Source organism: Hyla sarda, chromosome 1 (genome assembly GCF_029499605.1).
Source record: "Hyla sarda isolate aHylSar1 chromosome 1, aHylSar1.hap1, whole genome shotgun sequence".
NCBI classification, from domain to species: Eukaryota; Metazoa; Chordata; class Amphibia; order Anura; family Hylidae; genus Hyla; species Hyla sarda.
Genome location: NC_079189.1, coordinates 373,164,712 through 373,192,644, shown reverse-complemented (window position 1 = coordinate 373,192,644; position 27,933 = coordinate 373,164,712). Strand labels below are relative to the sequence as shown.

General features: G+C 39.1%; 1 protein-coding gene across 1 annotated transcript; it reads right to left on the bottom strand.

The window, feature by feature from the left end:
* Positions 1–6,982: 6,982 nt before the first annotated feature.
* Positions 6,983–10,368, bottom strand: LOC130307840 (uncharacterized). Its single transcript, XM_056552191.1, has 4 exons — positions 10,318–10,368; positions 8,949–9,242; positions 8,776–8,867; positions 6,983–7,491 (listed from the first exon to the last, which is right to left on the bottom strand). Exons 1-4 carry the CDS (start codon positions 10,340–10,342, stop codon positions 7,021–7,023), a joined length of 882 nt encoding a protein of 293 aa, XP_056408166.1. The 5' UTR covers positions 10,343–10,368; the 3' UTR covers positions 6,983–7,020.
* Between the last annotated feature and the right edge of the window lie 17,565 nt (positions 10,369–27,933).

Sequence of the window (27,933 nt, the reverse complement as noted above, 5' to 3'; positions counted from 1 at the left end):
TTGATCAAGATGGATTTGGGGCCAGGCTGCCAAGCTTCATCTTTAATACATGTGCATACAGGTGTTGACAACCAGGTACATTAGCATTTGTGTGTGAAAACTACATCCCTCTTGCCCAGGGTAACGGCACAAGGCAGTGCCACCATTGTCTGTTTTTTCTCTTTACATAAATAGCATTGATCAGTGTGTGCAATCAGTAGATTGCATGTTGTAGCCCCCTACGGGGGCAAAAAAAAAGTGTAGAAAAGAAAAGTTATTTGCGCGTGGTCCGAGGGCCCGGCTGGGTAAAGGGCCTGCTGGTGCTACTGGAGATCCAGCACACTTGTCCCAGATCCCCAGGCAGGCAATTGCTGCTTTCAGCTGCAGCCTACACAGAGGAGACATGACCTCCGCCTTGCAGCGCAGGTACCGATGACATCACTCATCGGCGACTGCACTGTAGAGGCAGAAGAAGAAGGCCCGGCAGCAGAGAGAATCGCTGGGTGGGACAGGTGAGTATCCCTTTTGTTTTTTCCTTTTTTTCTGTAACCTGGCCCAAATGGGGTGTGGTGGGTGCAGTCAATGCGGGAGGGGGTTAGGGTATTTATTGGTCAACCTACATACATAGCTACCTACCTACATACCTGGCTACCTACCTGGCTACCTAACTATATATCTAACTGCCTAACTACCAACCTAAATAACTTGCTATCCAAACTACCTGCATACCTTGCAGCCTAACTACCTACCTACATACCTGGCTACCTAACTATATACTGGGCTGCTTAAGTATATACCTGGCTGCATAACAACCTACTTACATACCTGGCTACCAAGCTACCTACATACCTGGCTGCCTAACTTCCTACCTACATACCTCGCTACCTATATACCCATCTACATACCTGGCTACCAAACTACCTTTCTACCTAATGCACGCATATCTGCCTGCCTACCTACCTACCTACATACCTGACTACCTAACTACATATCTGACTACTAGGGCTACATGATAAATGGCAATCGCATCATGATTTTTGAAAATTGTAATATGTCAATATGACCCTCAGGAAAACTTGCGATTACCTGTAGCAGCCGCCCGGCATCATGTCACGAACGCATGCAGGGTCTAGTGCTGGGCCACTTCCTGAAACTGAAATGCTAAGTGAGTGTTTCTCAACTAGGGTGCATCCAGCTGTTGCAAAACTACAACTCCCAGCCTTTGGCTATCGAGGCTTGCTGGTAGTTGTAGTTTTGCCAATGGCCGGAGGAAGCACACTTAGTGTGCGAAACAGGAGCTCGGTCGCACATCACTATCCCCCCCACTACCCTCTCCCTCTGTTACATTGTTATGTGAGTACGCTTCAATAAAGAAGAACATACCAGCTGAGATGGTGAGTTGCCGATTTCTTCTCTTCTCTTTGAATATCATATGAAAATCTCATTGTGTCAGAGCACCACCAGCAGCACCCAGCTACACCGACGCACATCCAACACGTTAGTTTCCTCCAAAAGCGCAGTGCCGTGCTACTTCTTGTATGAACTGTTATCCTATATTTTAAGTGGACATATAAGTAAGATGTGACCAAGTATTATCGAAATATCTCCAGCCGTTTGGAAGTTATGCAGTAACATATAATTCCCATAGACATGAATGGGACTTTAAATAAAAACCCCGACCCTGGCAAATGGGGGTGAGTAAGGGTTAAATGACCTATCCTATGTTTGTTGTTGACATACAAGTAACATGTGTGCCAAGTTTCATGTTAAAATCTTTAGCCGTTTGGACGTGATGCTGAAACATATATACATACACATGTTGATTTTTATATATATAAACTAGCTGAGTACCTGGCGTTGCCCAGTTTTTCCTTCCTAATCCTTGTTGGGGAGGAAAATCAACAAAGGAAGCTTTTTACTTCAAATCCCATCCCCATATATTGTTGTCATATCTCGTCGTCATATCTCGTCCTCCTAACCCGTCCTCCTAACCCGTCCTCCTATCCCGTCCTCCTATCCCGTCCTCCTATCCCGACCTCCTATCCCGTCCTCCTATCCCGTCCTCCTATCCCGACCTCCTATCCCGTCCTCCTATCCCGACCTCCTATCTCGCCCTCCTATCCCGACCTCCCATCTCGTCCTCCTATCCCGACCTCCCATCTCGTCCTCCTATCCCGACCTCCCATCTCGTCCTCCTATGCAGACCTCCCATCTCAACCTCCTATGCAGACCTCCCATCTCGATTTCCTATCCCGGCCACCTATCCCGTCCTCATAACCCGTTCTCATATCCCGTCCTCCTATCCCGTCCTCCTATCCCGACCTCCTATCCCGACCTCCTATCCCGACCTCCTATCCCGACCTCCTATCCCAAACTCCTATCTCGACCTCCTAACCCGTACTCCTATCTCGACCTCCTTTCCCGTACTCCTATCTCGACCTCCTATCCCGTACTCCTATCCCGTACTCCTATCTCGACCTCCTATCCCGTACTCCTATCTCGACCTCCTATCCCGTACTCCTATCTCGACCTCCTATTCCGTACTCCTATCTCGACCTCCTATCCCGTACTCCTATCTCGACCTCCTATCCCGTACTCCTATCTCGACCTCCTATCCCGTACTCCTATCTCGACCTCCTATCCCGAACTCCTATCTCGACCTCCTATCCCGACCCGTAATATGTGTACCAGGTATTGAAATATCTCCAGCTGTACAGAAGTTATGTGAGAACATACATTTCCCATTGATTTGCATGGGACTTTAAACAAAAACCCTGACCCTCACAAATGTGGGTAGTTAAGGGTTAAATTAACTATCCTATATTTTAAGTGGACATATAAGTAACATGTGACCAAATATTATCGAAATATCTCCAGCCGTTTGGAAATTATGCAGTAACATATATTTCCCATAGACTTGTATGGACTTTAAACATAAACCCCGCCCCCTGCAAATGGGGGTGAGTAAGGGTTAAATCACCTATCCTATGTTTGTTGCTGACATATAAGTAACATGTGTGTGCCAAGTTTCATTTTAATATCTTTAGCCGTTTGGAAGTTTTTGTGGAATATATATACATATGACTAGCTGAGTACCCGGCGTTGCCCGGTTTTTCCTTTATAATCCTTGTTGGGGAGGAAAATAAACAAAGGAGGAAGCTTTTGACTTTATATCCCGTCCTCATATATTGTTGTCATATCCCAACCCCATATCCTGTCCTCACATCCTGACCTCCTATCCTTTTATCATATCTCGACCTCCTATCCCGACCTCCTATCCCAACCTCCTATCCCGTCCATCTAATCCCGACCTCCTATCTCGAACCTCCTATCCTGATCTCCTATCCCATCCTCCTATCCAGTCCATCTAACCCAACCTCCTATCTCGACCTCCTATCCCGTCCTCCTATCCCGTCCTCCTATCCAATCCATCTAATCCCAACCTCCTATCTCGAACCTCCTATCCTGACCTCCTATTCCGTCCTCATATCCCGTGCTCCTATCTCGACCTCCTATCCCGACCTCCTATCCAGTCCATCTATCCCAACCTCCTGTCTCGACCTCCTATCTTGTCCTCCTATCCCGACCTTCTATCCTGTCCTCCTATCCCGTCCTCCTATCCCGTCCCGTAATATGTGTACCAGGTATTGAAATATCTCCAGCCGTACGGAAGTTATGGGGGAAGTTACATTTCCCATTGATTTCCATGGAACTTTGCACAAAAACCCTGACCCTCACAAATGGGGGTAGTTAAGGGTTAAATTAATTATCCTATATTTTAAGTAGACATATAAGTAGCATGTGACCAAGCATTATCGAAATATCTCCAGACGTTTTGAAGTTATGCAGTAACATTTATTTCCCATTGACTTGTATGGGACTTTAAACATAAACTCTGCCCCTGGCAAATAGGGGTGGGTAAGGGTTAAATCACCTATCCTACGCTTGTTGTTGACATATAAGTAACATGTGTGCCAAGTTTCATGTTAATATATTTAGCCGTTTGGACTTGATGCTGTAACATACACATATACATACACACACGTTGAGTTTTATATATATAGATTATGTAGGTATCATATAAAGATGCATATAAAGTTTGGATTTGTGGGGGATTTGAGTGTTCAGACCTTCACTGATCAGGAATACAAGCCTGGAGAAGTTCACGTTCAGCACATTCTCTCCCGAATCAGTGTCACGTGATCGAAAGACATTTGCAACATAAGGCTATGGAGCGTGTCTTGATCACATGCACAGAGCAAGGAGAGGAGCACGCAGCAGTGCAGACTTCTCTTAGGGTGCATTCATACCATGATTTTTGAATACGGTTCCCATATAAGGTTTTAGAAAAAAAACGTATGGAACCGTACAAAAAAAAGTATGCATTCACTTTTTAATTGTAAACCGTATGGTTTTAAAAGCATCCTGTTGTGTCCGTTTTACACTCTTTACGGTTTTGTGAGTTTTTTTCCTTGATCAAAAAACGTAGTCTATCACGGTTTTTTGTCCGGTTGAAAAACCGTATACAAACCATATATGTTTTTTTTAACATTGTGGTTAATGGAAACCGTACTAAACCATATACGCATACGATTCTGTCTGGATATCGCAATCAGGTTTTTTTCAGCAAATGCGCAGTGCATACTGAAATTTCCACCCAGCTTCTAGAATGTTCTATCTGGGAGTGCCCTGAGAACCCCACCCCCCTTCTTCCAGCACCAGGACCTCATTTGCCTCATGAACTGGAAGAGAAGACATCTTGCTGCTCTCCACATAGTCATATTGTGCCTCCAGGTCAGTATATTTGTCAGCCATTTTAGAAAATCTTTAGATTATGTGAACCATAAAGGCTCCTTTATGGGCATGCTGGGATTTGTAGTACATAGACCTCTGTATGTATGTAATGACTATTTTTTAAATCCAGCCTGTATGTTTTTAACGTAAAGTATATATGGGCATGCTGTGATTTGTATTATTCAATGTCTGGAGGAAATATAATATTTTTCAGAGTGTAATCATAGGTTTTTATTATTGAAACACACCATGCTAGTGTTGTACCTTGCTAACTAGAATTTTTATTTATGTTTGAATATTTTCTTTTATGATTTTTTCACAAATCTCCCACATCTAATTGTTTTCAAAAATGTATTTAAGATTGATATTTTTTCTTCAATAAAAAAAATTGTGCTAAATTTATTTTTTATTCTTTCATTATTAGAGATTGAAAAATGCTGTCACCATCATTTAGTCAAGATTCCGATGAGTTCTCCGGGGTATGTCTTTTTTTTTGTGTGTGTTTTTTAGTATTTATTATCTTTTTTTTAATTATAGACTCCTAGTCCTGAAATGGTGATTGAATTCCCACCAATATCTGTAAGGATTTTAAATGTTTACATTTATAATGTTGTGGGTGTTTAAATAAAAAATTTATGGACATGGACAGACATTTATCAACCGATTTACCCCAGTTTTTTCGCATATAAATATCGCAAAAATGTTGCAATAGCGCCACCGTATTTTTTCATGCGACAATCTGGCTAGAGAGTGACAAAAGCTAATTTTGCAAAATGGCGTAGATAAGCGTATTTTCAATTTCTACTTCGCATAGTCAGAGATTTATCAACCGCGACTTTAGCTGTAAAGTCGCACATGCCTGAAAACTCGACTAAATATACTCCAGCAAGCCCTTGACTTACAAAAATGTCTTACGTAGTCATTTTTGCTAGGAGTTTGTTAAATACCTATGATTTCTTCCTTGTTTGTTAAACTTTGTTAACATTTTAGTGTAACGTATTCAAAAATGTATTAACATTGTTTTAGGTATATATTAATGTCGAACATTCTTCAAAATTGTAACTTTAGAGTAAATTTACTGATTGAAGATGCCAAAGTCAATAGATCAAATACATATTTTTTTTTTACATATTTATTGTTCTCAACAGGTAATGTAACAAAAATTGGTATAAATTCAACATTCTGAATACAACCCGCACATTTGTTTTTTTAATGTTACACTTCCAATTGTATGTGATCTCAGCAATACATATCCATATTCCTCCTCTTTCCAAAAAAGGTTTCTTTTGGCATCAAGATATCCAAAATGTAATTCGGCCTTTGCCTTTACTCACTATTCAACTAAGAAGAGAGCCCCATATAAAGACTACCACCTCTACTAGTTAGTGGTTTATAATATGAGTGGTTAACTGTTTCGATATTTCAAAATAATTTCTAGAAATAAATCAAAAAATGCAGATATTATCTGTGGCATGATCACATCATGATGTGATCATTGTGAGCTGCTCAGTTATAATGTCAATTATGTCCTAGGTTTTAAATGTTGTCAATGACCCTGCTAAATCTGCTTAAAGCTTACCGGTATTTTTAGCGTTTTTTTTATATTTTTTTACGGATGAATGAATGCCACCACATTTAACAATAGCATGTCATTAAATACTAAATGTTTACTAAATGTTTTACAAAAACCTTTGGCAATTTTTAACAATCAACAATAGGCTTCTCCCTAACAATGCTGTCTCAAAATATATTTTTAGAGAGTTCATACTCATGCTGTAATATCAAATCTATGAAAGCAGCCATCGCACAGCCAATCTCGGCAGTGATCCCAGACAGGGAACAGTGCTGAGTTTATATGTGTCCTGGCTGCAGCCTGAAAGTTATTAGTCAAGCATGAGTCTGCACTCTTGAAATACAGTTTTATGACAGGACTGTTATCAAAAACAAGAATGATAATTTTGGTAACTAGTAAAATACTTTTCAAGAATCTAGAACTTTGTTAAACATGCTATTAGATAAAAAAAAAAAGCTTTTTTTTTTTCAATTTTTTTCTCCAGAAAATTAAAATAGATTTTCTGCTATAGTATTAAGCAGCTAATAAGTACCCTAAAGTTAAAACATTTTTAGTACAAGTAATTTCAATTCCACAGTACCCTTTTATAGATGAAAGCAATAACTAGTTTTTAATCCTCTCTTTTGTTTGCTAAAACCCAAAAACATACCCACAACTCAAAATCCTTGCACCCTTCAAGATTTAACAACACCTTCAACGGGTATTCCTAAATATATTATATGATTTTTTTTATAAATATAATTATTGCAATAGTTTTTTTTAACCAAACTTGCACGTAAATCATTGTAAACTGTGTGCAAAACAAAATTTACTTTGTTGCTAATATCATTGTTTTGATTACATTTTCCCCAAAAAATGTTACATTTCCACCACAACTCAATTATCCATAAGAAGAGTTTTTTCTTTAAATCGGCTACTTCTTTTTCTAGCTGGCAAAGTCGCTCATCTATTTTTCCCTCAAGGTCATATATTTTTTGACTTAACATGATATGAAAATGATGTAAGTGTTGCACAAGTCTGTTTTCCATTTCCGAGAACTTCTCATCCATGTTTACAGGCATAATTTGCTTTATTGAGTTTTCTGTTAGCCTTTCAGTCGGTATGGGCTCAAATGTCAGTGTAATCATTTCCTCTGCCATATCCACCTACAAAATACAAATGAGACACTTAAAGGGGTACTACCGTGGAAAACTTTTTTTGTTTTAAATCAACTGGTGCCAGAAAGTTAAACAGATTTGTAAATCACTTCTATTAAAAAATCTTAATCCTTCCAGTACTGTTTAGGGGCTGTATACTAAAGAGAAATCCAAAAAAGAAATGCATTTCTTGTGATGTCCTGACCACAGTGCGCTCTGCTGACCTCTGCTGTCCATTTTAGGAACTGGAGAAAATCCCCATAGCAAACATCTGCTTCTCTGGACAGTTCCTAAAATGGACAGCAGAGGTCAGCAGAGAGCACTGTGGTCAGGACATCACAGGAAATGCATTTCTTTTTGGATTTCTCTTTAGTATACAGCCCTTAAAAAGTACTGGAAGGATTAAGATTTTTTTAATAGAAGTGATTTACAAATCTAAAGGAATATGGATACCGCTCTCACCAGCTCCGGACACCTCCTGCACCTGTGCTGCGGACTGCCGGCACCGCCTCCGGCAACTCCTTATACTTGAAAGAACTCCGTCCGGCACCAAGGTATGAGGTGAAAAAGGCTTGTCTTTATTTATGCCACAGCAGGATACATACAGATAAAGATGTCTGACGCATTTCGCCCTTTGCAGATTTACAAATCTGTTTAACTTTCTGGCACCAGTTGATTTAAAAAAAAAAAAAAAAAGTTTTCCACACTAGTACCCCTTTCACCATATATATATATATAATTTTTTTAATTATTTGAAATATAAACTTTAACTAATTTAAATGTTGCATGCACACCAAATTATTGCAAGACAGCTTCCTAATCAGGATGGGGAAGGTGAAAAATGTTCACCTAAGTTGACCAGTTTCACTAGAGAGGAAATTTATTGGGGTAAATATTTTACTACCTGTCCTGAGGGAAATTTGCCCAGTTTCATATAGCAACCAGTCAGATTGCTTATTTAATTTTGCAGAGGCATTGTTCAGAATGCAAAAAAGCAAGCTGATTGGTTGCAATGGGCAACTGTTCAACTTTTCCTCAGAACTGGTTTTAAAAAATATACAACATTGACTTTGTTAAACTTTTTTGAGCGTCGCCTCTTTATCGGAATTTTTTTTCAGTGCTGGAATTGCTGGTTTATGGGAGGGCATGGTATAACTCTCACCCTGCAAGACCCGCCAGCTGTCACATTATTTTTTTTTACATTTGTAAACATCTTTTTAAAAAATTGATTACAAAAATTGGTAAATCATTCCACATAATTGTTAAACGATATTACTAATCAAAAATAATTACCTGAGTGTCAGTGCTTTGGGTCACATTCAATTGACTAGGGATATCATGTGTAGTTTCAGATGCTGGAAACCTGCATTGCTCAAGCTCTTTGTCTGTTAAAGTAAAAAAAAAATTAGGTTAGTTTGCCTGGTTGCACATTTGAAAATGTTGTTAGAATTACATAAAGTTATTACCTCGGGCTATTTTGCTTCTAATGCTCTCGTATGTCTCTTTTTCTCGCTCCTTCAAATCCGAATATCTTTTTTTTATTTGTCTTTCATTATGAACTATGCCAAAGTTTGCTTCGAGCTCCCTCACCAAATCCTGCAAGACACTGGCTTTTTGAGTGTTGATGGAACCTTTTTCTGCAACTCCATATTTGCGTCTCTCCAAAAACTCCACCATAAAAATGTATTCAGCCTTAGGGAATGGAGGTGCTCTTTTCCTTTGAGGAGGGGTTACTTCCGAGGATGTGCATTCAGATTGGCCTAGTTAAAAAAAAAATATAAAAATGTAAAAAATTTTCATATAAATATTTTGCTATAAGCATTGATGCATATTTTGAAATGATTTACAAGTCAACATTTATTGGCCCTCATTAGGACGGCACAAAAACAAAAGTTCAGCATCTGGAAATTGGACATGAAGTCAAAATAATAGCTCTAGAGTATGTGGCCACAGATATAAATTTTTGGGAGATTTTTAAAACATGCCATAGACCAGAATGACAATTCAGCTGATGACAGTGATACAGAATGGCTCATTGGATGGAGGTATGGCTTCTTTAGACCTTAAAATCGTTAACTAGGACAAAAAACCATCTTATATATTTCAAGTGGCTCCAGAAAGTTTAATGGATTTCTAAATGACTTCTATTAAAAAATCTTAATGCGTTCAGTACTTATGAGCTTCTGAAGTTGAGATGTTATTTTGTCTAATTTATCTCTGATGACACGTGGCTTGGGTACCGCCCAGTTTTTCAGAAATGAACCACTCAACTTCAGAAGCTCATAAGTACTGAAAGTATTAAGATTTTTTAATAGAGGTAATTTACAAATCTGTTTAACTTTCTGGAGCCAGATGATATATATTAAAAAAGTTTTTTTTCCTGGATAACCCCTTTAATAAATCATCAACGAATACAACAGCTGGATACACCATGATTGTGAACCACATGTATATCAAATATATGATGCTCATTTAATTTAAAATGTGTAGGTTGGATGTTGTATGTAAGGGAGTAAACCATAAAAAACTCATGTTGATAGTGGTTTGATTCATTAAATAACGAAAATATTGATTAGATTATACACATTAAAAATGAAAGTGTTATGGTCAACTCAATAAATCTTTTTTTTTTTTTTTTTTTTAAAGTCAAGCGCATAACCGTCCCACACATGTCCATTATTGTCTATGCTCTAATGTACAAAACTAAACTCCTCAGTCTAAACAATTTACTTTCATAATTGCCTTTGTTAGAAAAAAGAACATATATAACATTTTGGCAATAACAAAATGACTTTAAGTTTCTTTATAATTTTGCGTTTAAGATATTTCACTTACCTTGTTCTGACTCTCCTTCAGACATTATTTATACATGCTGCTTGTCTTTTGCCTTTATAATGTTCTGGAATGAGTGGCACTCTGGTTGATAGTTGGGCTTATGTTCTGTCCAAAAAAAATATTAGTGATTAACCTTCACAGCGTAAAGGTGCTATTTCATAAAGGTTCCACAAATAAAATTTAGATGAAAAAGACTTGTTACTATTATTTTCAACCGCAATGTGTGTAATGTATTTGTTAAAGTAAAATCACACACTTTTAACATTGTACACTGTACCGACTATCCTTTATATTGCGCTTGTACACTTACCACTTTAACCGAGGCCTCAATACGTTTCCCCTGGTTCTATGTCAAGATCTCCTCACAGATTTATGGCACGCAGGCAGATGTAAAGTCCTTACACAGCACATATTAATTTTAACACAATTGTATTGGCTACTGTAGATTGTGGCTTGTCATTGGTCAGTCTGTGCGTATTTCCAGCCTTACTGCGACAAACGCTGCGCAGCAGGGCCGATTTAGGTCTAGGTTCATATAATAAACTGTAAGAATGTGGCACGTTCTGCTATGACTGAAAACAGGATAATTCTAAACTCCAATCGACGTGTTATATCCAACAATATTACACAATGTGACTGTAATTTATGCTTTACCCAAAGGTTAGTTTAAACTTGAAATGGTTTTTATTTATTTATTTTTTAAATTATCCAACTAAAAGACCAAAAAAAAAAAATAGAATTTTTTTTTATCCAAAAAAAGGCTTCATTTGTCAGTCCCAAAACATTGTACAGTCTAATTCAAAAGGCTAATTGTTATATATAAATATACTATATACACACACATATTATATATATATATATATATATATATATATATATATATATATATACACACACACACACATATTATATATATATATATATATATATATATATATATATACACACCATATGTGGCAAGGAACCGGCACTGTGTAAAGGCTCTGGGCCCAGCAGGTGCTCTGCTACTGGAGACAAGACTCAATGTCCCATGAAGAAACAAATCCAAAGAAGAAGCGGCACTCCAATGTGGCAAAAAATGGTGTATTTATTCACCCATCCAGTTACAAGTGCACTTGTAACTGGATGGGTGAATAAATACACCATTTTTTGCCACATTGGAGTGCCGCTTCTTCTTTGGATATATATTTATACACACACAAAGTAATATGTAGTGTAAACTTTATTTTGTACCCGTTAATAAAATATCTAATGTGCCCTATGAGTTAGTGTACTTTATAAAAATTAGATTTCATATAATTTTTTACTTTGGAAATAGTTATTAGCTTAACTTTTGAATCTGTCCAAGCATGCATAATCCTTCTATTATTGAGTGTCTGAATTAAGAAGAAAAAAGAATAAAAATAAAAAAAGACAGTATACCACACCCGCATTTTTACTGAAATTGCTCCCTGTATAGTACAGATCTTCTCAACACAGCTGTGGTGTTGTGTACTGTGTATTTTTTGTTTTTCTTTAAATTTATTTAACCTTATTTATTTGTGTTGCCTTTATTTTTTTTGTTTGGTAAAGCAAAAATATGGCTAGAATTTGTTGGAGATTTCGGCCATGTTTTTTTTTTTTTGTTAATACCATCCAAAATTAGCATTTTATAAACAATGCATTTATACCGATTATAATTTTTTAAATATTTTTTTACATTTTTTGGCCCATTTTATAGCGAACATGCAGAGGACCTCTACACAACGTTTGCATATCTGCACTATACTCTGGACAGTCATGCGAATAGAACATCACTCATGCATATTTTCCGACAAGAGTGGTGATTTGCCGGATGGATGCAGCAAATCACAGCTCTCAGAGGGAAATATGTTCTATTCACATCACTTGCCTGGAGTACAGAGCTAAAATGCGAGCGGTGTCTCCATCCGCTCAATCTCTGCACTAGATAGGCTGATTGTAGCGTGAGATAGGAGTGACATCCGCTGCGATGTTCCCTTAACTGCAATGACTACTAATCCAAACATGGAGTACACTATGTTCCATGATGAGATCTATATTCGCAGCATTAATAGACAGATTACAGGGATTTAAAACTTCAGACACCTGATGTGATCTGTCTGCTCCATGTTAGGAGCTGTAGTACCTACATTAACAGAGTGTGCTAGATCTTTGGATTAGTAGTACTTGTTGTTCAGATCATTTCAAAATGGATAGCCCTCCTAACACCGCTTTGATCCTTTAATATTTGCAGTTAATACAGTTTAATATTAACTTGCAGCTAACATCTGGGACAATCTTTTTAAAATGGTAAAGAAAAACTTAAGGGAAAATTGGGGTTTGATACAGAGATTATGCACAAATAATCTCAGTGGTTTTACAGACTCTAACAGGCTTCAATATGTAATTGGGATTACATCCATCACTCATCAGTGCCACACACTTGGTGGGTCATGCGTGCAACATCCAACACACATAAATTGTTACATAAAGTCAGTGTTAATAGTGAAAAAATTAAATTTTAAAAATTGGTTGTAAAATCTGGATTTTAACTTTTTTTATTACTAATTTTAGGAAACATTAAACATGGCAGTCATAGTTCCTTTAGTAATTCTGCTGGGACGGAACAATCAAAATGATGAATTACAGTATTCTCGTCCACGTCAAACAAGAAAGCCACGCAATTTTAAAGACAGGCTGACAATAGACTCTTTCTCAGAACAAGAAGATATGCAACACTTCAGGCTAACTAAAGTTGCCATAAACCAGTTATATGAAGAAATAAAACATATCATTGAGTGCCAAACTAAAAGTAGTAATGCTGTTTCAGGAATGACTAAATGAATTGCAGTACTCCATTTTTTTTTTACTAGTGGCTCCTTTTAGTACTGCATAGTGTCAAAACTGAGGATCACCCAACCTACCTTCAGTAGATGTCTCAGGCAGGTTGTTGATGCTATTGTTTCGCTTAGTAACCAATACATCAGCTTTTCATATAATGTAGAGGAACGTGCAAACATGAAGTTGATGTTTTTTGAAAAATTTGGAATGCCTTTGACTATTGGCCTTATAGATTGTACACACATAGCAATTATTGCTCCAAGCAGCATAGAACAAAGTTATAGAAACAGAAAAATGTTTCACTCCTTAAACTTCCAGCTGATCTGTGGACCTAGTGGTGAGATCTTAGACATTGTGGCACGTTTTCCTGGCGGAACACATGACTCTTTTGTTCTTAGTTGTAGTGGGATTGATAATCTTTTCAAAGTGGCTATTTTGGGGATGATATGCTGTTAGGTAGGTGATTATTTTGTTAATACATGTAAACTTTTAGTTTCATATTTTTTATTACATTGTGTTTCTTAAATTTTTAGTTAGTTAGGAAAATATACATTCTATAAGGTTGTATTTTTGGACATTTAAAACATATCTGATTTTCCCCTGTCTTTAACCCAACATGCAGGTGATAATGGATATAGTCTAACCACGTGGCTTCTAACCCCAAATCTCTCTCCACGAAAAAACGCACAGCAGCGATTCAATAACGCACATAGAAAAACTCGTAGCCTGGTCAAACGTGTTTTTGGATAATTAAAATCAAGATTTAGATGCTTGGATGTGACTGGAGGTGCGCTGTAATACAATCCTGTGTTGGTTGGAAAAATTATTTTAGCTGGCAACGTTCTATACAACATTGCACTTCTTCATCCGATTCCTGTAGAGATTGCATCAGACCTCCGTGAGCCAATAGAATGTCCTCATGTTTTGGAACCTGAATCTAACCAAGCTGGAAATCACAAGCGTGACGACATTGCTTGGAATTATTTTTCACGTTAGGATTAAGTTGATAATTTGCTAAAATCTTTCAAATTACATATAAGTATTGTTCTTTTGTAATGTTTGAAACGATTATTCAACTAGACTAGATGTATAGTTTTTGGCTGACACAAAACACCACATGTTTATATAGAGAAAACATTTATTTTCTGTCAATAACAGTCGTTAATCCAATTCAAACACTGTTTGTTTATTAGTATGACAGTCAAACTTCATAAAGTTTTGTTTTTACACAAAGTCTTGCTTAAGTTTAAGTTCCATTTCAACATTTATGTTTTACTTATTTATCACAAATTAACTTAAAGATGAGGTTTTATTATGGTCAGAGGATTTTAAGCACAAGATAACTTGAAAACATAACTTTGGAAAACATTAGTTCCTCTTTCAAACACTCCAAAATTAATTTAAAAAAAAATAATTACATTATGTCAATTTGGTTAAATTTAAACCCATTTTGGAAAGGTTTATTTATTTTTTGGAGGGTTTAACTCTATTTTTTCTAGTTACTCCTAGTTTTTTTGTGGTAATGGAACACTTTGGTTGAGTAGAAAAATGGAGCCTTGTCAATGTGTTGCATAGAAAGCTCCTGCTTGCACGACATCAAGAACTGTTCAGAAGTAATAGGATGTTCCAAGTAAGGGACATCTAAAGTAGGATTTTTTGAAGTTGTCGGGCCAGAGAGACATTTAGTCACAGACAAGTCAATCGGATTCAAAACTGTAGGCTCATCCTCACAAGCTAAGGAATCCAATGACTAAACTAGCTGACAGCTGAGATCTTGAAAAAGATTTGGAAACTACACTAGTGTTGGTAGCTACCAAGCAAGGGGAGTTTTGGTTGTTATTATTGGAGTTTGTTTCTGGAGGATTGTCTCGTATGATCAAGGAGCTGTTGTCTACATGATAGTTAACATTTTCAGTCAGAGTTTCATTTTTTTCTCTAAAATGTTGGCTATTTTTGAAAGCCCCATTGACAGTGTATTGACTCCTACTAAGTAAGCATCAGCTAGTTTGCCAATACCTTCTTGGAGACCATGTAAGCGGCTATCAACACCTGCCATATAAGCCAAATGTTGTTTGGTATAATCTTTCAGAAATGCAGTCTGTGGCCCAGTGAGTCCCAAATCAGACAGTAGCAGTAGTGCTTCTTTATGAGGAGATTAATTACCTGGACAAGCCAAATTATCCTCTGGTACTTTGTCCACCACATAGTCAGGTTGATCAATATTTTGGTCTTCAAGATGTTTATTTGACATTGCGGTTATGTTATCGTGATCAGGACTTCGGTTTGAACCTTTTTAAAGTATACAATAAGATTTTAAAAGATATTTAATGGTATAATGTTTTAATAAGAAGCATTTTTTGCAATTAAAAAAAAAAACAAGATGTAAATAAAAAAATTGTGAAAATTACTGTTTATTCCCAAACATTATTATTAGTAGAAATTTCTAAAAAAAAACATTAAGAAAAATAGAGACAACTATCCACTATATGCTGTATTACTATGTCCCAAAACTGTGTCTTAGTTATCTTTTCTTCGCATTTTTTATAAAAAAAAATTTTTTCTCACAATCAGATTTTTTTCACTTTATTCGATGCATTACATCATACACTAAGAGGGCTTTTTGAAAAAAAAAAAGACCGTAGGATAAGCTGCTGATTTAACCATGCATGCTAATTGATAAAGTTTAGACTTTTTAAAATGTATTTTGAATCAATAAAAATACAAAAAGGGAAAATGTGCAACATCCAAAGAGTACAATCCTCCTAAAGAGGAGAATATTAAAATAAAGTTTAAAAAAGTATATTAAATTAAACACTTAACTTACGTGGCGTAAGGACATTCATGCACACATCCGCAGAACCAAATCCTTCAATTTGATCACGGCTACAGGTTGAGCCAACCTTCTCCTCCATGGCAGTTAATTTTCCTGAACAACTTGGGCCACCACCTGTTTGACACGCATCTCTCTCTGTAGTAGTAGCCATTTTGGACTTAACCTTTCTCTTCAAATCACGGCACTTCTTTTTAAGTTCAGGGATAGTGCGTTTGGCTATTCCAATAGAGTTAACTTTTAGCATAATGTTGCTCTATGCTGCATTTCTTGATAGCATCGGGATTTTATCATTTTTTCCAGGGAAAAGGGTGTGCTAATTTCTAATAATCTATAAAACAAAAATTACATAAGACTTGTAAAGATGGCTCAATAGTGAAGCTCCGTGAAAGCATTCTATGTGAAAAATGCTCTTCAAAAAACGTAACCCTTTAAGGACCACGGGTTTTTCCATTTTTGCACGGGTTTTTCCTCCTCACCTTTTAAAAATCATAACCCTTTCAATTTTGCACCTAAAAATACATATGATGGTTTATTTTTTGTGCCACCAATTCTACTTTGCAGGGACATCAGTCATTTTACCCAAAAATCTACGGCGAAACGGGAAAAAAATCATTGTGCGACGAAATTGAAGAAAAAATTCAATTTTGTAACTTTTGGGGGCTTCCGTTTCTCCGCAGTACATTTTTCGGTAAAAATGACACCCTCTCTTTATTCTGTAGGTCCATTTGGTTAAAATAATACCCTACTTATATAGGTTTGATTTTGTCGTACTTCTGGAAAAAAATCATAACTACATGCAGGAAAATATATACGTTTAAAATTGTCATCTTCTGACCCCTATAACTTTTTAATTTTTTTGCGTATGGGGCGGTACGAGGGCTAATCTTTTGGGATGTGATCTGAAGTTTTTATTGGTACCATTTTTGTATTGATTGGACTTTTTGATCACTTTTTATTCATTTTTCATGATATAAAAAGTGACCAAAAATACGCTATTTTGGACTTTGGAATTTTTGTTGCGCATACGCCATTGGCCGTGCGGTTTAATTAATGATATATTTTTATAGTTCGGACATTTACGCACAAGGCGATATTACATATGTTTATTTTTATTATGTTTATATATTATTTATATGGAATTTGGGAAAAGGGGGGCGATTTAAACTTTTAATAAGAAAGGGGTTAATGAGTGTGTTTTAAATTTTTTTATTTTTTATTTTTATTTTTTTATACACTTTTAGTCCACTTAGGGGACTTTTAGGAGGAATCATTAGATTCCTCATACAGATCACTATGGTTGTATAGAACCATAGTGATCAGTGTGCTCTGCGCTCGAATGATAAAGCCTGGTCCTGCCAGGCTGTATCATTCAGAGAGCCGGAGCTGCCGTGGAAGGAGAGGTAAGCCCTCAGGCTACCTCAGCAGTGGATCAAACACCCCCCCCCGCCATAGCGCTGCGGCGATCGCCACATGTCGGCTATTAACGCCGGCCCCCAGCTGCAGGAATCAGCTGGGGGTCGGGTGGTATGACGCGGGCTCGAGTCAGGAGCCCGTGTCATACCCAGTTAAGGGCCATTGGACGTGTATACACGTCCATGGTCCTTAAGAGGTTAAATATAAAAAAATATAAAAAACCTTAAGAACATTATGTGCGTTCCCCCTTGCAAACAATAAGATAGCTTGAAAAAAGTTAAAATATACACAATAACACTCTAAACAGCTATAGGTTTCATTGCTAGTGGCCAGAAACCAAAATTTACAAAGCTCTAAAAGGAGACATGTGAGTTAGCATTGTTTGAAATGTCTGGAAAAAAAAAATGCATGGAAGCCGCTGACAAAGAGTTGTGTGAACGCTTAGCCAAATATAGGGGGGTACAAAAAGGTCAAGAAATAAATCTGCTATGGTGATGGAATTTTAAGTTTAGAGGAAAAGTGTGATCTGTAAGTGAATGCTGCGTCTGCAAAACGCATGATAAAGCACAAGAGAGGTAAGGTAAAATCACTGGTCACATGACCATTCAGTTTACCTTACCTCTCTTGGGCAGTATCCCGCGGAACAAGGAGATAGCGTTCTATTGGAAACCACTACGATCGTCTTAAGCAGTGGTCTTCAACCTGCGGACCGCCAGATGTTTCAAAACTACAACTCCCAACATGTCCGGACAGCCATCGACTGTCCGGCCAGGCTGGGAGGTGTAGTTTTGAAACATCTGGAGGTCTGCAGGTTGAAGACCACTGATCTAAAGCTTCAAAAGGACAGATTAGGATAAGTTGACCATGGTGTGTGCTATTTAGCAAAACGTGTGCACATGTAAAGTTGCAGGGTTGGCCCTATGAACTAATCAAAGTGAAGACATTTGCTAAACCCCAACTCATCCAAAATTAGAACATTGGAGTTTTTTTTTTTTTTTAACTATGGACACGTTATATTAAAAAAGAGGAAATACATACAGGAAGAATAAAAGAAGAAATTATTTTAATTAACTTAACTTAAACCTAAACAAAAAAAATGACTTAAAGGATAATAGTAATATAAACAAATTAAAATAATAATAATTGCATCATCAACAAGCAACTCCATCTCTTGATCAGTATAGTTTTTGTTTTAGCAGCACAAAGTCGCCTCTTTGGTGGTGCCCCGGAATCCAAACATTCAGATTCATCTTGTGAGGGAAGAACAAGGGGGCCTCAGAGTTTTCCTGACTGACTATGTCCGCTGACATATTTTCAAAGGTCTGCTCAGCTGCAGTACGCTGGGAATGGTGACGTGTTTTGGAGGGCCGTTTACCACCCACTGTAGACATTGTTAAATCAAAAATAGCAACTAACTGTCACGATTCGGCTCACAGGTAGTGGATCCTCTGTGTCAGCGAGGGATTGGCGTGGACCGTGCTAGTGGACCGGTTCTAAGAGGCTACTGGTGTTCACCAGAGCCCGCCGCAAAGCGGGATGGTCTTGCTGCGGCAGTAGCAACCAGGTCGTATCCACTAGCAACGGCTCAACCTCGCTGACTGCTGAGAAGGCGTGGGACAGAAGGACTAGGCAGAGGCAAGGTCAGACGTAGCAGAAGGTCGGGGCAGGCGGCAAGGTTCGTAGTCAAGATGGATAGCAGAAGTTCAGGTAACACAGGCTTTGGACACACTAAACGCTTTCACTGGCACAAGGCAACAAGATCCGGCAAGGGAGTGCAGGGGCAGTGAGCAGATATAGTCTGGGAGCAGGTGGAAGCCAATTAAGCTAATTGGGCCAGGCACCAATCATTGGTGCACTGGCCCTTTAAGTCTCAGAGAGCTGGCGCGCGCGCGCCCTAGAGAGCGGAGCCGCGCGCGCCAGCACATGACAGCAGGGGACCGGGACGGGTAAGTGACCTGGGATGCGACGCGCGAGCGGGCGCGTCCCGCTGTGCGAATCGCATCCCCGACGGCCATGACAGTGCAGCGCTCCCGGTCAGCGGGACTGACCGGGGCGCTGCAGGGAGAGAGACGCCGTGAGCGCTCCGGGGAGGAGCGGGGACCCGGAGCGCTAGGTGTAACAGTACCCCCCCCTTAGGTGGTCTCCCCTTTTCTTTGTCCGGTAACTGCCTCCCCTGGGATGAGGACACCGGGAAAGAATGGAGGGTTTCCTCAACGGCAGGCAGTACAGCAGGAGTGGGAATGGGGAGGGAGGGCAGAGGGCGAAGCCTGGCACGGGGCAGTGTGTCACCAGGACGGGGGCCATGAGGAGGCACTGAGGCTTGCCTGACGGGACTGGGAGGGGGGGGAGAGGCACTTCCTATGGCAGGCAGAGTCCCAGTTCTTGATCTCCCCGGTGGTCCAATCAAGGGTGGGAGAATGAAGCCGGAGCCATGGCAGACCGAGGAGGACCTCAGAGGTACAGTTGGGAAGGACGAATAATTCAATCCTTTCGTGGTGGGGTCCAATACACATCAGGAGGGGTTCTGTGCGGTAACGCACGGTGCAATCCAATCTGACTCCGTTGACCGCGGAAATGTAGAGCGGCCTGACGAGACGGGTCACCGGGATGCGGAATTTATTCACAAAAGACTCCAAAATAAAATTCCCAGAGGCACCAGAGTCCAAGCAGGCCACGGCTGAGAGGTAGGAGTTGGCTGAAGGAGAAATCCGCACGGGCACCGTGAGACGTGGAGAAGCAGACTTAGAACCAAGAGACGCCACACCCACGTGAGCTGGGTGCGTGCGTGCGTTTCCCAGACGTGGAGGACGGATAGGGCAATCCACCAAGAAATGCTCGGTACTGGCACAGTACAGACAAAGATTTTCTTCCCTACGGCGATTCCTCTCTTCCTGGGTCAGGCGGGACCGATCCACTTGCATGGCCTCCTCGGCGGGAGGCCCAGGCGTAGACTGCAAAGGATGCTGTGGGAGAGGTGCCCAGAGATCTAAGTCTTTTTCCTGGCGGAGCTGCTGATGTCTCTCAGAAAAACGCATGTCAATGCGGGTGGCCAAACGGATAAGTTCTTGCAGGTTGGCAGGAATCTCTCGTGCGGCCAGCACATCCTTGATGCGACTGGATAGGCCTTTTTTAAAGGTCGCGCAGAGAGCCTCGTTATTCCATGATAATTCGGAAGCAAGAGTACGAAATTGGATGGCGTACTCGCCCACTGAAGAATTACCCTGGACCAGGTTCAGCAGGGCAGTCTCGGCAGAAGAAGCTCGGGCTGGCTCCTCGAAGACACTACGGACCTCAGCGAAGAAGGACTGGACTGTGGCTGTGGCAGGATCATTGCGGTCCCAGAGCGGTGTGGCCCAAGACAAGGCCTTTCCTGAAAGAAGGCTCACTACGAACGCCACCTTAGACCGTTCTGTAGGAAACAAGTCCGACAACATCTCCATATGCAGGGAACACTGAGACAAAAATCCACGGCAGAGTCTAGAGTCCCCATCAAATTTGTCCGGCAGGGACAAGCGGAGGCTAGGAGCGGCCACTCGCTGCGGAGGAGGTGCAGGAGCTGGCGGAGGAGATGGTTGCTGCTGTAGCAGAGGCAGAAGTTGCTGTAACATGGCGGTCAACTGCGACAGCTGCTGTCCTTGTTGGGCAATCTGCTGCGATTGCTGAGCGACCACCGAGGGAAGGTCAGCGAGACTTGGCAGCGGCACCTCAGCGGGATCCATGGCCGGATCTACTGTCACGATTCGGCTCACAGGTAGTGGATCCTCTGTGTCAGCGAGGGATTGGCGTGGACCGTGCTAGTGGACCGGTTCTAAGAGGCTACTGGTGTTCACCAGAGCCCGCCGCAAAGCGGGATGGTCTTGCTGCGGCAGTAGCAACCAGGTCGTATCCACTAGCAACGGCTCAACCTCGCTGACTGCTGAGAAGGCGTGGGACAGAAGGACTAGGCAGAGGCAAGGTCAGACATAGCAGAAGGTCGGGGCAGGCGGCAAGGTTCGTAGTCAAGATGGATAGCAGAAGTTCAGGTAACACAGGCTTTGGACACACTAAACGCTTTCACTGGCACAAGGCAACAAGATCCGGCAAGGGAGTGCAGGGGCAGTGAGCAGATATAGTCTGGGAGCAGGTGGAAGCCAATTAAGCTAATTGGGCCAGGCACCAATCATTGGTGCACTGGCCCTTTAAGTCCCAGAGGGCTGGCGCGCGCGCGCCCTAGAGAGCGGAGCCGCGCGCGCCAGCACATGACAGCAGGGGACCGGGACGGGTAAGTGACCTGGGATGCGACTCGCGAGCGGGCGCGTCCCGCTGTGCGAATCGCATCCCCGACGGCCATGACAGTGCAGCGCTCCCGGTCAGCGGGACTGACCGGGGCGCTGCAGGGAGAGAGACGCCGTGAGCGCTCCGGGGAGGAGCGGGGACCCGGAGCGCTAGGCGTAACACTAACTATATAGGGGAGTAATGAACTTGAAGAAAAGCAAACAGCGAGCTTCAGAAGTTACTAACAGAAAATGACTATTGGATTCGCTTACGTGAGAGAAAAAACGAATTCTGCTTACTTGCGAAAAATGTATTACCGTGGTGCGACAATATAGTAAATTTGTCACACTTAAGCAGAATGGAAGTTAAAAAAATATAACTAAAAAATAGTATACCTAAGAAAACTTTCATAAATGCCCCCGATGGTTTTTCATTCATTTTTCTTCATTACGTTTAAATAGCCAACCATACGTGTTAGCATGAGGTGGAGATAGTTGCCGAAACAAGTCAGGTACATGATCTATTCTATATAGCCTTAGGTGTAAACCCTTCCATTTTTTATTTGCTTGATCACTGCTGCATCTAGTAAAATATTATTAAAGGAAGAAGGGGACAAGTTAGTATAGATCGCAGGGGGTCCAAGTGCTGGGGCCCCCTGCAATCTATTAATTATCTCCTATCCTTTGTATAGGGGATAAGTTATAACCAGTATATAAGTCCTTTAAAAAAAAATTGTAATGGTATGGAAACAAATTTTTTGTAATTATTTTATTTTTGATTTGTCAGGCCTATTAGAAATCATATTGTTTACTAAGTTTGGGAAATACTGAAACTCAATAAAATTAACACATTTTTTAAATAAAAAGTTTGTAGTATTTTAGATTATACTTAATGTTTTGGTTTATTTAAAAATAGATGCAGAGTCAAGATTTGGGAGAAAGCTCCCAACCAAAGCAAACCTCCAAAAACTAACTGCTCAAGAAAAAAAAAAAAAAGAACGGAAAATAAGTAGGCCAAAATTTCCCTGGGTATAGGCAAATTTACTTTATACAAAATGGCTAAATATATCAACAATTGAATAGGCCCTTTTTTTTTTTTTTTTTTTTTTTTTTTGCACTATACTGTAGTCAACATTTTCCAAGGTTTTGACTAATTACATTTTACGGAGTATATTTATCATTGAAAAACTTTTCTCCTATCAGGTTGTTATTATTGCTGCAACGTCACACCAGGAGGCACAACTACAACTCCCAGCATGCACTGACAAACCGTGCATTTTTGGGAGTTGTAGTTTTGCAACAGCTGGAGGTACACTGGTGCTGAAAATTCTATTCTATTTTACATATTACATCGTGTGCAAGGGCCCTGCACCGATGTCTATTGTCTTAACTAAATAAATGTATATATGTTTGCTAACCTATGCATCTATCCTTATTTGGGTAATACTATTTTTACATTCCGCTACAACATTATTCTTTTTTCTTTCTGCCATTCTCTCTTATTTTTCTCCTTTTTTCTTTACTTTTTCTTACGGTCTCTTAAGGACTGGATTGTATAAAGACCTGGCACAGCAGACTAATGGCTCTCAATGCTGTGGCGGAGTAATGAGACCTATCGGTTCCCGACCGGTGAAGTGCGGTGCTATACGTGTGTGGAAGATAAGTACATTCGTATGTAGCAGGAAAAAGGAGTAACACGTAGCAACTCACCACTTCTGTAGAAACTTGTTTAATAGTGCAGGTTGGCGTACAGCTGACACATAACAACGGGAACGGTGTGCAGGGAGGGCTAGATGTGGCGCGGGGAGCTCGAGATGATGGATCCTATTTCGCGTCCAGTGACACTTCTTGCCTAAACACACTAAGGAGATGACTGATCCAACAGATTTTGAGACAGAGGAGGTTATTAATTTAGTTCAAGGAAGGCCGTCTCTGTGGGACAAGAAAAATGCAAGACATTCTGACAATGTCTACAATAGAAGAAGATGGAATGAAATGTATCAAATGTTATTAACTAATTATGAAAACTATGGAGATAATCTAAAAGAGGTCATAGGTAAGAATCTGATTGTAGCATTTGAATTGTTATCAATAGGTTCAATTATTCTTCTTCATAATATATTATACATTTTTTTTTAATTAAAGAAACTAGTCCAAAAGAGGTGGGGCTCAGTACGGGACAGTTATTTTAAATATGTCAGGGATTCTCACCAACCTAGTGGTTGCAGAGCCAAAGAGTCAATTTAACTCCTTAAGGACACATGACGTACTGGAACGTCATGTGTCCGCTCCCGATCTATAACTCGGGGCCACGGCCGGGACCCGTGGCTAATAGCGCGCGGCATTGATCATGGTGCCGCGCGCTATTAACACTTTAGACGCGGCGTTCAAAGTTGAACACTGCGTCTAAAGTGAAAGTGAAAGTATGCCGGTTAGCTCAGTGGGCTGTTCGGGATAGCCGCGGCGAAAACGCGGCATCCCGAACAGCTTACAGGACAGCAGGAGGGTCCCTACCTGCCTCCTCGCTGTCCGATCACCGAATGACTGCTCAGTGCCTGAGATTCAGGCATGAGCAGTCAAGCGGCAGAATCATCGATCACTGGTTTCCTATGAGAAACCAGTGATCAATGTGAAAGATCAGTGTGTGCAGTGTTATAGGTCCCTATGGGAGCTATAACACTGCAAAAAAAAAGTAAAAAAAAAAAAAAAAAAAAAAGGGAAGATCATTTAACCCCTTCCCTATTAAAAGTTTGAATCACCCCCCCTTTTCCCATAAAAAAAAAACTGTGTAAATAAAAATAAACATATATGGTATCACCGCATGCGGAAATGTCCGAATTATAAAAATATATCGTTAATTAAACTGCACGGTCAATGGCGTATGCGCAAAAAAATTCCAAAGTCCAAAATAGTGCATTTTTGGTCACTTTTTATATCACGAAAAAATGAATAAAAAAGCGATCAATAAGTCCTATCAATGCAAAAATGGTATCGCCAAAAACTTCAGATCACGGCGCAAAAAATTAGCCCTCATGCCGCCCCATATGCGCAAAAATAAAAAAAAGTTATAGGGGTCAGAAGATGACAATTTTAAACGTATTAATTTTCCTGCATGTAGTTATGATTTTTTCCAGAAGTACGACAAAATCAAACCTATATAAGTAGTGTATCATTTTAATCGTATGGACCTGAATAAAGATAAGGTGTCATTTTGACCGAAAAATGTACTACGTAGAAACGGAAGCCCCCAAAAGTTACAAAACAGTGGGTTTTTTTTTAAATTTTGTCTCACCGTAGATTTTTGGTCTAAATGACTGATTTCATTACAAAGTAGCATTGGTGGTGCAAAAAAATAAGCCATCATATGGATTTTTAGCTGCAAAATTGAAAGAGTTATGATTTTTTAAAGGCAAGGAGGAAAATACAAAAATGCAAAAACGGAAAACCCCTCGGTCCTTAAGGGGATAAACATGCAGTATGCCTAACTTTTCCAGACAAGGTCCAAAAACTTAGACCATAAGTTTGATTTTGCATTTATCATTTTGCACGGTAATTAAGTATATTTGGTGAGATTTATCAAAAACAGTCCAGACAAAAAGTTGCTGAGTTGCCCATAGCAACCAATCAGATTTCTTCTTTCAAATTTAACAAGGCCTATGCAAAATAAAAGAAGCGATCTGATGAGTTGCTCATAGCAACCAAGCAACTTTTCCTCTCGACAGGATTTGATAAATCTTCTCCATTGTGTTGATTCCACCACCCAAAAAAATATATATATATATAAATACATTTATATCAAAATACTTAACCTTTACTGGTTCAGATTTCTCAATAATGAGTATTGATGAGTGCAAAAATATTATTTAAAAAAAATTATCTTAGAATTTTTTGTCTTTCAATAATGTTATAATATTGACCAAAACAATTGGTGATGACAATACAACTTTGAGATGAACAATTGTCCAATTTAATATTGCATAAGGCATGAGTCAACATTGAGCAGGGTGAACAATCCTTCGACCATGGTGTTTTTCATATTTCCCCCCCAAAAAATCAGATTTTTTTTTTTTTTACAGAACTACTTCTAATACAGCGTCCCAAAATACAGAGCCAGTTGTGGAGGAAACTACAGAACAGACAGATGTTGAGAGGGAGAGACACCAACCTGAAACTATAACCTCAAGTCTATGTAGAAAAATTTACCAAAAGCACTCTTCTAGACATAGTCATAGTAGCAATTGGCAGGAGGCCTTCATCGAGGCTATACAAAGGATGGAGGACAGTTTCAACAATAAAATACTACAACTAGATCTCAGACTACTTAGAAATGAGGGAATAGTATCTGGCCCAACACCTAGTCCTCTTAGAGACTTTGCCCTAAATTTGGTTGCTAGTATGGAAAAAAAAATGAGGGAGGATCAGTTAGCCAACTTTAAAAGCACCTCTTCCTCCACCTTCCCCTTCTCTCCAGCAACGCAGACCCAGATCCTATCCTTCCCCATATCCATACCAACAATATGAGGAGACATACAAAGTTGAGGAAGGGCAGGTCTACCGTCGTACGTAAAAGTAATGTTTTATGTTTTGTTAAATTATTTTTGTATAACATGTACAATTTTTTCTTCTTTATAAATGAAGACAAAGACATATTCTGTTTATTTTTTTCTTAGTAAAAGAGTTTTGTTTAAAAAATTGTTGAAATTTTTCTTGCAAAAACACAAAAAAAACAAACACTATTATATCATTCTGGACAAGACTGGAAAGTGTCTTCTCTTCACGGTATCTAGGAAAAAACTAAAAGAATATTAAAACCTTTATATCATTGATTTTTCCATTAGGTCATGTGTATCAAAACATTTTGATCTGTCAAATTTATATATTAGGTCATATAAGGAGGAATTTTTATTGTAGCTCATGAGAATCTATCATTTTCTTTATTAGATTTTTTATATTACAGGTAATATAAAAAGATTGTGGAAAATGTATCAAAACATGTGCAAATTAAAAAATGTTAAACTTTACAATACCATAGTAAGCAATCAGAACCTTTTTTATTTAAAAAAAAAAAAATTTTTTTACATTTAAGAAGTGAGCTGATTGGTATGGCCAACTTTTCCTATGTTTTCTGAAATCTCCCCCTATTAATGGTTGCAATTGGTAAATGCATCAGTCTTGCTCAAATGGTTTTGACCCACACAGTCACGACCTGTTATTATCATGCTCTAAAATTGATAGCAAATTAAATTTGTGTTTAACCCCTTAAGGACGCATGGTTTTTCCGTTTTTGTACTTTAGTTTTTTCCTCCTTACCTTAAAAAAAAATCATAACCCTTTCAATTTTGATGCTAAAAATCCACTTGAAGGCTTATTTTTTGCACCACCAATTCTTCTTTGTAATGACATCAATCATTTTACCCAAAAATCTATGGCGAATTGAAAAAAATATAATAATCGTGCGACAAAATTGAAGAAAAAACACCATTTTGTAATTTTTGGGGGCTTCCGCTTCTACACAGTACATTTTTCCGTAAAAATTACACCTTTTCTTTATTCTGTAGGTCCATACGATTAAAATGTTACCCTATTTATGTAGGTTTGATTTTGTTGTACTTCTAAAAAAAAAAATCATAACTACATGCAGGAAAATGTATACGTTTAAAATTGTCATCTTCTGACCCCTATAACTTTTTTATTTTTCTGCGTATGGGGCGGTATGAGGGTTAATTTTTTGCGCCGTGATCTGAAGTTTTTAGTGGTACCATTTTTGTATGGATTGGACTTATTGATCGTAATACTTTGCGCGTATGCCATTGACCGTGTAGTTCAATTAATGATATATTTTTACAACCTGGTATGTCACTCATCCTGTGAATGTGTACTCCCATTCCCCCATCATTGCATTGTCATGTATATTTATTACTGTTATCTGGCTAGTGTTTCTATTTTGTTTGATCACAATTTATTTCCCCTGAGTGATCCCAAACTGTTTATTTTTTCTTAATTTTCTTACCAATTGTATTGCTCCCCACCCTTTTTCACACCTGATTGCACTCCTCTGCCAATCTTCTGGCTTAGCCTAGCACTATATATTAGAGGCTATAGGTCTTGTAGACCTTAGGTCTGGAGACATTCAAATATGCCATCTAAAGTGCTTCTTAAGTGTGACATCAAGAATTATACCAGAATGGAACAAAAGGGAACTAACTCAACATTATAACTACAAAAGTAAGTCACTCTTTTCAGAAAAAACAAAAAACAAACATGCACACACTTATT